Source organism: Anticarsia gemmatalis, chromosome 3 (genome assembly GCF_050436995.1).
Source record: "Anticarsia gemmatalis isolate Benzon Research Colony breed Stoneville strain chromosome 3, ilAntGemm2 primary, whole genome shotgun sequence".
NCBI classification, from domain to species: domain Eukaryota; kingdom Metazoa; phylum Arthropoda; class Insecta; order Lepidoptera; family Erebidae; genus Anticarsia; species Anticarsia gemmatalis.
The window spans coordinates 5,994,360-6,006,714 of record NC_134747.1 but is presented as its reverse complement, the minus strand read 5'-3'; the positions used below and the strand labels follow the sequence as shown (position 1 = coordinate 6,006,714).

The following is a 12,355-nucleotide window of genomic DNA, read 5'->3' as shown; positions in this document are numbered from 1 at the left end:
CGGCCCATAATTCACTCCCACCGACATTCGCTATCGCACACCACTCGCATCCACAACCCAACACTGAAAATTCTACTTTTAACCACCACCTACGGTCGCAATGCCACACGACCGTCCCCGACACTGTCGCATTGGTGTTTGTAATTTAAATTTTGAATTTACATAGTTTATTGCAGTTTAAGAACGCAATTTGTTAATACGCAAGTAGACACCCTTGGATTTATGTGTCGTTGGTATTCACCATGCAACTCGCGTCGTGCATAACTTTGCAGTGGCTGCCGCGGAACCGTATTACACTCGCGGCGTAATTAAATATCGGCTTACTGACTTAAACCGATCCATTATCTCGAAATAAACAATTTACGTTTCGGCCGTATCGTGACGGAAAGAAAAACTTTTTCTATCTAACGATCTGAATATTTTTGGGGGCGACCGCATTAAGCGAAAAACTTTATAATTAACGAGCTCTATGCCACTCTAATTGAACATAAGTAAACAGGACGTTTTGTCGTGTAATCAATCACACAATGTGTACCTATCTATTGATCCCGCTCCCAAATGGAACTAATTTGGGGCGTTGTGGACCACTATCCGCTACTGAAATTGATATAAAACATAATTTAGTGCGGTCGCCATTACACTGCGCGACACTGGTTTGTGATATTTAGTTGAGCAACGCGGCCTCTTTATTTACTCTCTTCTCACCTGAATAGTTTCACGAAAGGGAGCAATTAATTCTCTCAGTCTAGTCACGAAAATTTTTCATTTTAATTAAAGCTCCGACCGGAGGATCGTCGGCTAATTAACCCATTAAAACACAGACTCTCCTTTCATTTTGTCTTTTTTCCTTGAGCGTTCACTTTCTTGTGATTTTCGAAATGAAAATGAAAATATGAATGCAGAGAGTAGAGATGCGGTGATCACCCCACGCCGGCCACTGTTTGCGAACACGAGTGCTCCGGACTTTTGTATTTACAAATATTGGTAAAATAAATCAAATGCCAATACACACGAGTACTAGTAACCAGATTTTCATTTGATTTATACAATTTTAGCATTATTTGATTACCGCGGATGACAAACGTTTATTACATTTACTTTTAGGCAGTTTAAAGGTGGGGATACATTTGTTTGTTCAATGCAATCGCCGTGGTACAAAAATGTCTGAATTATTATCAAATTGCATCGGTGCTTATTTGTGCCGTATAACACAAATATTTTGTGCCAAAAATACATATATTATTATAATATACATAACGTCTATAGGATGTCATATCTACCCTTTTTGATGGGTAGCCTTTTGCGGTAGTTATCATGAAGTACAAGATAACAACTGACCCGATTTACCATTCATGACTTGATGTTTGTTCAAACAACGATATTTCTCCAAGTATAAAATCACAATTAGCGGCGTGTTTCTATACAAAATCATAATTGTTCGTACACACTTCAAGCAGCCGCACAGCTATTTAGAAAGTGTCGGTTTCTAATTAACGAATTGTGAACACAGCGTTAAATAAAATTATCACGAGCACGGTTAATATAATTTTAACTATTTGAAACTCTAATTGAATTACTGAAAATTCTTAGCCTACAAAATAGGCGTAGATCTCATCAAATAAAAATTCGGCTCGACGTCCTCAGTTAATTAATCCATTAAAATTTTTTCATCACTTTAAATTACTTGTTCGAGTAAAGAACGTGATGAAAACTTTTCACAATATTTCTCCTCTGTAAACACATTGTGTAGCGAGAGTAAATAAACGGCGTCGATCTGGCAACAACATGATACGATCATTGCGCTAAATTAACGCGAAATCGCGTTACAAAAACGGTAATTTCAAACGCGAGTTATGAAATTGTACAATTATGATTAAAGGGTAGTGTTCACAATGCGAGCTGAAACTTGTTGCCGTCATAAAAGCAGGCGGCGAAACTGTGCGAGACAATGGCACATGTCAGCCGAGGTAAGGCCGCGCGCACAAAGCGAGTGCCTACAAGTACAGTCAACAAGACAAGCCGGTAAAGCTGCGATCATCTGAATGACGAAGCAATTACGCGCATTCAGCTCGGGGCGCAGTCAGTCGAGCCAAGTGGTGAGATTGGTTTCAATAAAAGCGCAATCCCTCCCCCATGTTTTTCTTTCATCACTCAACTTTGAATGGTGTTATTCAGTACTGTAATTATTGCTCTGCCTTGTCACCTTGTACTCAATTTAATGATCGTTTTGTATTGTTTCAGGTAATATTTCAACATCAAAAAATTCCAACTTACTTCACAAAAGGTATTTAATGAATAGACTAAGCCTTTAGTAGTTGTACTAAGCCGAAGAGCCTTTGATAATTGCTGTTTATTTTGAAAAGTTACTTTAATTACATCTTCAATGACGTCTAACAGGCATCAAAGACTCTAATTAGAGAATCACTTAAAGTCAACCTGCGAATTAACAGAGTATTTTACATCAGTGAAGCGCTGCAAAAAAATCGTTGGGAGCGGTGTAAAGGATCGTAAAACAAGTGGCATAAACCCGTCCGCGGGCACGTGGCGGGGTAACGAAGAAATACTAACGTCCGACAAACGGATCATTAAAGTACTGGTTTAAATGTGCCCGCGGCTGCGCTGATTAATCATCGCTCTGTGATTAATTAGTGGTGAAAAAAGCCGATGAAGAGCGCATCGATCCGCGCCTGTCTGCACTCACCCTTACACGAGATTAAAAATAAAAAATGTTTAAAGTAGAGATAGTATCTGCTACGGACTGCCCCTTCACTACGTTTTACATTAGCATGATAATCCGACGTAGGTGTATACATTGTTTTTTCCGGTTCCGGTGCTCGAAGCGTAAACATTGTTGTAGTACAGATCCTCCAACTTATTGTGATTAAAAATCATTTACGAACTGTTGGACACGATAAATAGTTGAAAACACAATCTTAACGTGTAGTGGACTTGTGTAAATATTAACTAACAGTGCAATTAAAGTGAATGTGAGAAAAAGTAAAACTGATTATAAAAACCAACGATTACCGAAGTGAGGTTAGAAATTGATTGTGACATTAGTAGACACTGTCAACTGTCAAGTCAACTTGACAGGATCGATATCATTCGTTCATTGCGTCGGTGTTGCCAACACGAAAAATTTCTACCGCTGCGATTCATTTTACGCAAAAATTAAAACTTAAACATGGAAGATCAATTCGAAATCTTGTTTGAGAAAATGAAAATTGAAATGCAGAAACAGACGCTTGAACTGAAGGAATCTATAACTAATTCAGTCATGGAAAAAATGGATGAAAAAATAAAGCCTATTATAGCAGAAAATAAAGATTTAAAGGAAAAAGTAATAAGCCTTGAGAAAGAGATAGAATATATGAAAAGAGATAAGAAGAAAAACAACATTATTATTTTTGGATTACAAGAGGAAGAAGAATCAACGACAGGATTAATAGAAGTGGTGAAGAACATATTTAATAAAGACTTAAATATAAATATTGGGGATTTTGAAATAAATCAAATTTTTCGCATCGGCAAGAAAAGCCCAGGCAGAAAACCGAGACCGGTTTTGCTCTCTCTTGTCAATTCATGGAAGAAAACTGAGATACTGAGAGTTCGGAAAAATCTGAAAGACATATATATAACAGAAGACTATTCTAAAGAAGTATTGGAGAAGAGGAAAATGTTACAAACAAAATTGAAAGAGGAAAGGATAAAAGGGAATTTTGCATATCTCAGGTACGATAAGCTCGTAGTAAAGGAAAATAATGCAAGTAACGAAAAAAGAAAAAGGGGAGAAGCTTATTCACCGGGTGATAACACACAAACTAAAAAACAGCAAGTCTGGACGCCATCACATACAAATAGGCGCAACGCCTTTGATGTGATGAGAGGCAGATCCAACTCTCTCTCGTGCCCCAAGGCGGATAATAGGCAATAACAATTAACTATCGGCAACCGGGAAACAAAACAACACAAAAATATAGAAAACCAAACATACAGAAACTACCAACCTCCCCCAAGCCGACTGGTCCTCGTGGGGGAAAATGACCACGACCCTCTAAAGATAAACAACCAGAAAAAGAAACGTAACGATAACGATATATATATCGCCACTTTAAACTGTCGATCACTAGGAACCACTGAAAAACTACAAGAATTGGAATTAGCATTGGATGAAATAAAATGGGACATAATTGGTCTTAGCGAAGTGAGAAGATTAGGGGAAAGAATTGAAGACCATGGTAAATACATACTTTACCATATTGGGGAGACGCCTGGATTGTACGGTGTCGGCTTCATGATCAAAAGAAACCTCGCCAAAAACATACAGGAACTAAGAGGGATTTCAGAACGGATCGCATTACTCAACATTCTATTACCTGTAGATGGTGAAGAAGACCGAATATGGTCAATAATCCAGGCGTATTCGCCAACTGAATCCAATAGAAGAGAAGACATATCAAAAATTGAAAAATTCTACGCAGACCTACAATTAACTGCTGCAAATGAATCAAAAAACCTAATAGTTATGGGAGATTTTAATGGACAAATTGGCACACAGAAAACGGGAGAAGAATATACCGTAGGAAATCACGGATGGGGCAATAGAAGTAAAAACGGCTCACGATTGGTGTCCTTTGCTATTGAAAATAAATTAAGCATTATAAACAGTTTTTACAAAAAGAAACCATCAAAGAAATGGACATGGATATCTCCTAATGGCCGGCATAAAAACGAGATCGACTATGTTATGTCTAACAACTTAAAAGTTTTTGAAGACCTGTCTATCTTAAGAAATTTTAATTTTAACACAGATCATAGATTGGTTAGAGCTAAACTATCAGGGACACGTGTTAAAAGACCAAGACAATTTCACAATAATATGAGAGCCATCGAGTGTATTGGCAACACTGATTTACTTCTAAATAACCTTGAGACATCTTTACAAGGAAGGGAAAAAGAATGTATATCGACTCAAGAAAAATACACCCGATTGCTCAAACAACTAAAATCACAAACTAAAAAAGCAAATATGACCAGTAAGACAGCGATATCATTTAGAAGTAAGCAATTATTACAAGAACGGAAAGAACTTATACAACAAAGAAAACATAGCAACAATAATAATGTCCAAAAAATTGCAGAATTAAGCAAAAAGATAAGCGAACAACTAAGAAAAGAACGGAAAGCAAAAAGGTTTGCAACACTAAAGAAACATATAGAAAAAACAGGCGGAATAAAGAAGGCCCTAAAAGAAATGAGTTACAAAAAGGATTGGATTCCAAATATGAAAAATAAGAACAGGGGAAAGACCAGCAAAAGACCAGAAATTCTACAAATTGCTACAGAATACTACCAAAATTTATACCAAAGCCGTAAAGGTGACCAAGTAATAAAAGAATATAATTCGGCAGATACGGACGAGATAAACACAATCCTTAAGGAGGAAACCATAAAATCAATTGAAACACAAAAACTAGATAAAGCACCTGGATCAGATTTGGTCACAAATGAACTGTTAAAAATAACGTTACCAGTGATAGCACCAAGACTAACAGATCTATTCAATGAAATCCTTGAAACGGAAACCATCCCAGAAGACTGGACTAAATCGACCATCATACTGCTACATAAGAAAGGAGACAAAGGCGATATAGGAAACTACAGGCCGATCAGTTTAATGTCCAATATTTATAAAATATTTTCTAAAATCATTCTACAAAGAATCACTAATATACTAGATGAAAACCAACCAAAGGAACAAGCTGGTTTTCGTAGTAATTTTTCGACCATAGATCACATACACACTCTAAGACAAATATTACAGAAATATAGAGAATATAATAAAACGTATTACATTGGGTTTGTGGACTTTAATAAAGCGTTCGATACATTGGAGCATGAGTATATATGGGACGCTCTAGAAAGGCAAAGGGTGCCAGCAAAATATATAAGAATAATTAAAAATGTTTATACAGCAAGCACTGCACAAGTTAAACTTGAATCTACGGGCAACGAGTTTCCTATTGAAAGAGGTGTGCGTCAAGGAGATCCTATATCGCCTAAATTATTTTCGGCGGTGCTTGAGATGATCTTTAGGAATCTAAACTGGACTAAAAACGGCCTCAACATAAATGGCGTGAATCTCAACCATCTACGCTTCGCAGATGATTTGGTTTTGTTCTCAGAAGACGCCGAAACGCTGGGACTAATGTTGCAGCAACTATCTGATGAAAGCGCCAAGGCCGGTCTGACAATGAACCTAACTAAAACTAAAATTATGACGAACGCCCAGCAAACAGTAAACAACGAACAAATAACAGTAAATAACGAACAAATAGAATATGTGAAGGAGTATATATATCTGGGCCAACTTATATCTACAGATAATTGCATGGAAAAAGAAATAGAACGAAGAATAATGAATACCTGGAAACGGTTTTGGTCTCTGAAAGAGATAATGAAGGATAAAGATATGCCAATGTCAGCAAAAAAGAAAGTGTACGAAATATGCATTATGCCATGTTTACTTTACGGGTGCCAGACATGGGCATTAACAGAACTACAAGAACATAAAATAAAAGTCTGTCAAAATTCAATTGAAAGAAGTATATTAGGTATAAAAAGAAGAGATAGAGTAAAACTGCAGGAAATTAAAATGAAAACGAAATTTAAAAATGTACACACGACTTACCGACAGCTTAAATGGCGTTGGACTGGGCATATGCTAAGGGAAAATAGAGACAAATGGACAAAGATAGTGACAGAATGGTATCCAAGGGGAAACAAAAGAAATCGAGGCAGACAAACAATAAGATGGGAAGATGATATCCGGAAAATAGCTGGTCCAGTATGGACTCGTTTAGCTAGAGACAGAGATGCGTGGAAATCTTTAGAGGAGGCCTATGTCAACAGACAAGCTGTTCCACAGAAACACCAGTTGCCGATAGATAACAACCAAGTTAGTTAGAAAGAATGTTTAATTTTAGGAAGTAGGCATGTCAAGAATATTTTAATGTTTATTTGTTAAGAAACAGCAATAAAGGCTATTTTATTTTTTATTTTTATTTTATAGGTGTATACAATGCCATTCTTTTTGGGTTCCCTGTTTAAATGCTGTAAATAAAGTTTGGTTTGATTCCATTTTCAGATTTCGTTTAATGATTTGCTGTTATATATCATGCCATCAAAAACATTCTGTAAAAACCTCAAGTCTCGCCGTAAAAAGTTGTGAGATCTATATAATACCAAGTCGATTAATCTATTTAGTCTCTACTTAAGGAACCTTCTGTCTTAAGTTATTACGTATGTTATTATCATGCCAATTTAAAAAAAAATACCTTTAAAACAAATAGATCGACCTGGCCATCGCATGATTTGATTATTAGTATGTATCACTCTACACAACACGACGAGAAGTTAATGCTTCTGAAATGTTAATGGCGAATTTGTGTTTTCTTGCGATGACCAAGTCGATCTATTTGTTTTAAAGGTATTTTTTTTTAAATTGGCATGATAATAACATACGTAATAACTTAAGACAGAAGGTTCCTTAAGTAGAGACTAAATAGATTAATCGACTTGGTATTATATAGATCTCACAACTTTTTACGGCGAGACTTGAGGTTTTTACAGAATGTTTTTGATGGCATCTCACTTCTTTTTGTAGAGCGAACATAAGTCCAATTTGTATGGAAAGACGTTTTTTTTCATCATTCAACATATTTTCCTATAGGAATGTTGTTCAGTTTCATGGGTTAAACACCCTTACCCACCCTATACCCCCTCCCATTATGCCTCATATAGTAGAAAACGAAAAAAAAAGGTACCTATTTATTTTATTTTCTACAGTAATAACAATTCATTAACTGCAAATATAACCTTGTAATCTTATACATTTATATAGGATTACAAAGTTATTGTTGCAGTTGGTGTATTTAGAAAACTGGACCGAAATTAGAAAATATTAAATTTTTCCGATGATAAAAACAGTAAACCCTATTTGTATTCTAAATTGTAAGCTTCTAAGTCTGCTAGAAGTACCTTAGACTTTTGATGATCGGTGAGTCAGTGAGTCAGTGAATCAGTGAGTGACAAAATTCAAAATTTTAACAAGTTGTCATTCTTAAACTACTAGTTCAAATTGACTGAAATTTTAAATATACCGTGTTTATACAATGACTGATTAGTTGCTGAAAATCTAGGCTTCTTGTTTTATCCACAACGAAATTATAGGGGTGTCAAAACTAGCCCGAATTGCTTCGAGAAAAGGATGTTACGGCCGTGCCGCTTTTTTTTTGCTCGACTTGCGGGGGCACTTCCGTGCCCCCAGATATCATTATTGATCGTTTTTATAGAATCAAAATAAGGTTAGAGATTTGTAAGAAAAGGTTTTGTAGAAATATTTTTCGAGAGCACTTTAATTAAAACACTGCCCCTGTGATTAGCTAGATACAGTTAAGATTTATTCATATAAACTAACATTTGTTTGACGATAAAACATTATTTTGGACCGCGAACCTATCACGTTAAATTTTCATTCCTTTTATTATACTCATTGCATAAAATGCATAATATTATGTAGTTTCGCGCATGAAAAACTTCGTTACGTGGTTAACAGCAAAACACACCTAGTTGTACCGGTTTAAAAATACCGCAAGAAATCATATTTATTGCTTGTAACACCACTTACGAATATACTAACCGAAAGTTAGCAAAAAGCGTTTTTAAATATCAGTTAAATATTCCTGTTTATTCAGAGGAAGTGAAACCAATCGTTAATTTACTGTTTCCACGTTAAATTGCAATATTATAGCACGTCGAAATCTGCTAATTGAATTCAGGTGTACAAACTCTACAAATGTATTCAGTAGCTCATTTTTAATGCACAGAGATTTTCATTCATTCACAAGCAGTAGTCTGTTCTTTGACATTAGAAAACAAACATTAAACACGGCGGAGCATTAGTCTAATCTGAAAATAGTGCAGTTGTCGCTGGTAGCAATGTAGTGTAGCAACTAGCAGCGTGGCAGCGCGGCAGCGAGCAGTGTAGCCGTGTGCCGGTACAGCCGTACAATCGCGTATGTGCATAGCGCGTTCGTAAACACTAACAGAGTTGTTAAGTAGAGAACATAGGTACTCTAAGTGATTGCCTCGCTCATTGAAGGCGTTTGACGAACGACCGACCGCCCGCGATTTACACCCAAATACGCCGTTATTCATACAAGGGGAGATTTAAATGTCGCTTTTTTAAGATGAATATTTTACAGTTTGTGCGGCCGCCCGCCCGTTATTCATTGTCAGCGAATTTAATACGTTAAGTGCACCCATTTATGAGCGAAGTTTTAAATGCGTACGAGATTGATCGTGTGGATTGAATGACTAACGCGCTTGTGTGCTTGTGTACACCCACACACTGATGTCATTGCGATATGTAAAGATTGGCCGCTATTAATCAGATGACATTTTGTTATTGATACATTGTAAACATATCCATCAGTAATGCGGCCACTAATTTTGATCAATCATTGTGCGTGTATTATAGAATAGGTGGGAGTTACATTCGACAGATTGATTAAAGATAGCGTGCACAAATTGCTTCTCATTGCATGCATTCATCTTTCGACTTTTCTTTAAAGCATTCATGCTTTTTGTATATTTAATCTACAGCGACAGGTACAGGTAGAATCATATTCATTTTGCACAAAGAGCATGTATTCTCACGAGATACTCTGACTAAATGAAATTCAGTGACAACAAAAGCCCCGATACAAAAACAGCAACAAATAAATTAACAGAAAACATTTAAACTGAAACAAATAATATAAATCATTGCAAGCAAACAAATTTTCACGAGCGCATAGGGAATATTTAATTGTCATTATCACTGTGATAAAGGAGATCTTTAAAATTAATTCAATTAGGTTGGTAAAATAAGTTTTAATTACGTATACGTGTGCAGACGGTAGTTAGAGTTGAGCCACATAATGGCGTGAGTAATGCGTTGCTGAACCTAATAAATTGATTTATTTATAATAATGTCGGCAACTCGGTGCGATTAAGTAGGAAATATGACGTAGTCGTGTCGGCGGTGGATGCTTCTCGGTCGACTCGTAATTACAATAATTGCAAAACTTTCTTCCTACAGTCTTAACCGAGATGCTTTAGGGCCATTCATTTGTATTTATGCATGCTGCGTAAACAACTCTTAATGGCGTTTCGTTTTATATTTTCTTTGTGAAGCCTCAGATCCGAGCAGTCGCCGGGAAAATGGATACCTTGGAGCGCGACGGGAAAAATCCTAGTTGAAGTTTACGAGTGTTTCATAATCATTGTGTCGAAACACGTAAAATTTCCTGGAGTTTTATGCAGACGCAGCATCGTTCGGTCGGATGGCTCGTCCGGCCCGTGTTGTAAAAATATTCCCGGGAATCGCGTGGAAACAAAACAAGTGCTTCGTAAAAGTAACAGATTACAGACCACTCTCGCGTTTACAGCGGGCGGCGGCGGCAGCCACGTTACTCCACCTTTGTTCATATTCGGACTCGCGAGAGGTGAACTAGTTTTCGCCTCTATTCCTATTTGTATTTCCGCAAAAACATACATTGTTCGGTTTTTTTGTTCTCATCCAGTAAACTGTGGAAACATACGTCTATGTGTTGATAGCCGTTCTGAATTTTGAATATATTTTGATACCAGCATATCACACAATGCTACAAAATACGCTATTTCGAATATTCTGTAAATCTTTTCCCGTGTTTTTTAAAGCAAGTTTGCTCCAAAATTGCATACATGAAGTCGGCTGCTAACGTGAAAATAACTGTTTGAGAAATTCATTTCAAATACTCCATCCGTTCCGTTCGTATGTAAAATCTCCGTTAATGGTAGATGTCGTAGAATTTAAGCTTTCGTTAATACGACTTACTCGAGTCGTCTTACGCTCTCAACAGTTAAGACGACAAAATTACTGCTTGCTTATGTATACTTATTTACATAACATGACTGCACGCCTGGGTTTCTTTAAGACGACGGGCAGGAATCTTTGATAACTATATCTTGATTTCAACAATTAGGTATAGTTTTAGATAAGAACTGCATTTAAGAGATTTGATAATAAAATCTCTTAAAGGCAGATAAGAATTTTTTTGAGGTCGGTAAAAATGTTTTACCACAGTTCGCCTGTCAAATATGTAGGTTAAAGTTGCAATGTCCATATGTAGTTTATCGCATCTACTCTTAAACAATGGTCGTCATCAGTCAATCGTATCAAGATAAACGTGTCATACGATTGTGTATTACATAATGCACTTTATTAAAACACAGTTGACTTTATCAAAGATGAAATATCATCCCATATTTGCTTATTTTCACCAAAAAACAGTTGAGCACGCACACACACATAGTAACACGTAGGAGACGTACATACAGGGATATGACATGTGAGGTTTATCTTCCAACGAATCAGTGTTTCCATTTAAGTTTGTTGGGTTGTGTAAGTAACACCGGAGATCAGTCCGCGTTACGAACCCGCAGCGCTCTCAGCCGTAATACGACGCCATGTTCACATCAGATCCGCCAAATTAACTAGAAAATATAATGCGGTGCGAGTGCCCGCGCTTCTTAGCTACAAAATGTACATAATTAGAAAAGTTTTTACGAGTCGTGCCCCGCCAAGTCGACGCTTGTCACTGGCTGACACCGCGCCCCATGTCCGGACAAGGATTATAATTTTACTGAACAAATTATTTACAAATTGTGATTCTTGTTTACGCTTTTCCTCTCCCTTGTTTTGTTATTTGGTTTCCTTAATAACATACTCATGTTCGTTCTGCTTTTGAGGCTGACTCGAGAAGATGTTCGAAATGTTATGTTAAACAAAATAAATGTGTAAAACATCTGTCCCAAATAAAATATTACAATTTCTTTTAGATGTAAGTACTTCTGTCAGCGTTCTGACTTACAGAGAATTTTATGAAATAAAATGTTATAAGCAACTTTACCCCCGATAATGTGTTGGCATTATGCATAAAATTAGTCTTCATTATCAAAGACAGTAAAGTTAGACTTAAAATATGTGCAACATTAGACGCGCGGTGTAATCCGAGTGGTTAACTGGTAACCGCAGTCACCAAAAGCGCGCATACCTATACTATATACTGTGTCCCACGAAACACGAAGTGTATATGTCGACGGTCACGAAAGAATCAGAGAACTTGGCCTGGGTGGTGTTATAAAAATAATTGCCGTTTTTGGCACGACACCGCGTCAACGACGGGTTCCTTGCCCTAAATGAGTGTAATTACAAAAGTTTTTATTACTAACTGCGCGCCAAAACCTCCTTCCACGATCGTATTATAAC

The 12,355-nt window shown here is 36.7% G+C and overlaps 2 protein-coding genes across 2 annotated transcripts in view; both read left to right on the top strand.

The window, feature by feature from the left end:
* The window catches only part of mbl (splicing regulator muscleblind), a 228,005-nt gene that overhangs the window by 55,099 nt on the left and 160,551 nt on the right, over positions 1-12,355 (top strand). The gene's annotated exons all lie outside the window — the stretch shown is intronic.
* LOC142987314 (uncharacterized) lies at positions 2,790-3,934 on the top strand. Its single transcript, XM_076135991.1, has one exon. The coding sequence runs from the start codon at positions 3,185-3,187 to the stop codon at positions 3,932-3,934; it is 750 nt and encodes a 249-aa protein (XP_075992106.1). The 5' UTR covers positions 2,790-3,184.

Bases quoted from the DNA above. Each gene is read 5' to 3' on its own strand.
- LOC142987314 (XM_076135991.1), top strand. From the start codon at position 3,185: ATGGAAGATCAATTCGAAATCTTGTTTGAGAAAATGAAAATTGAAATG.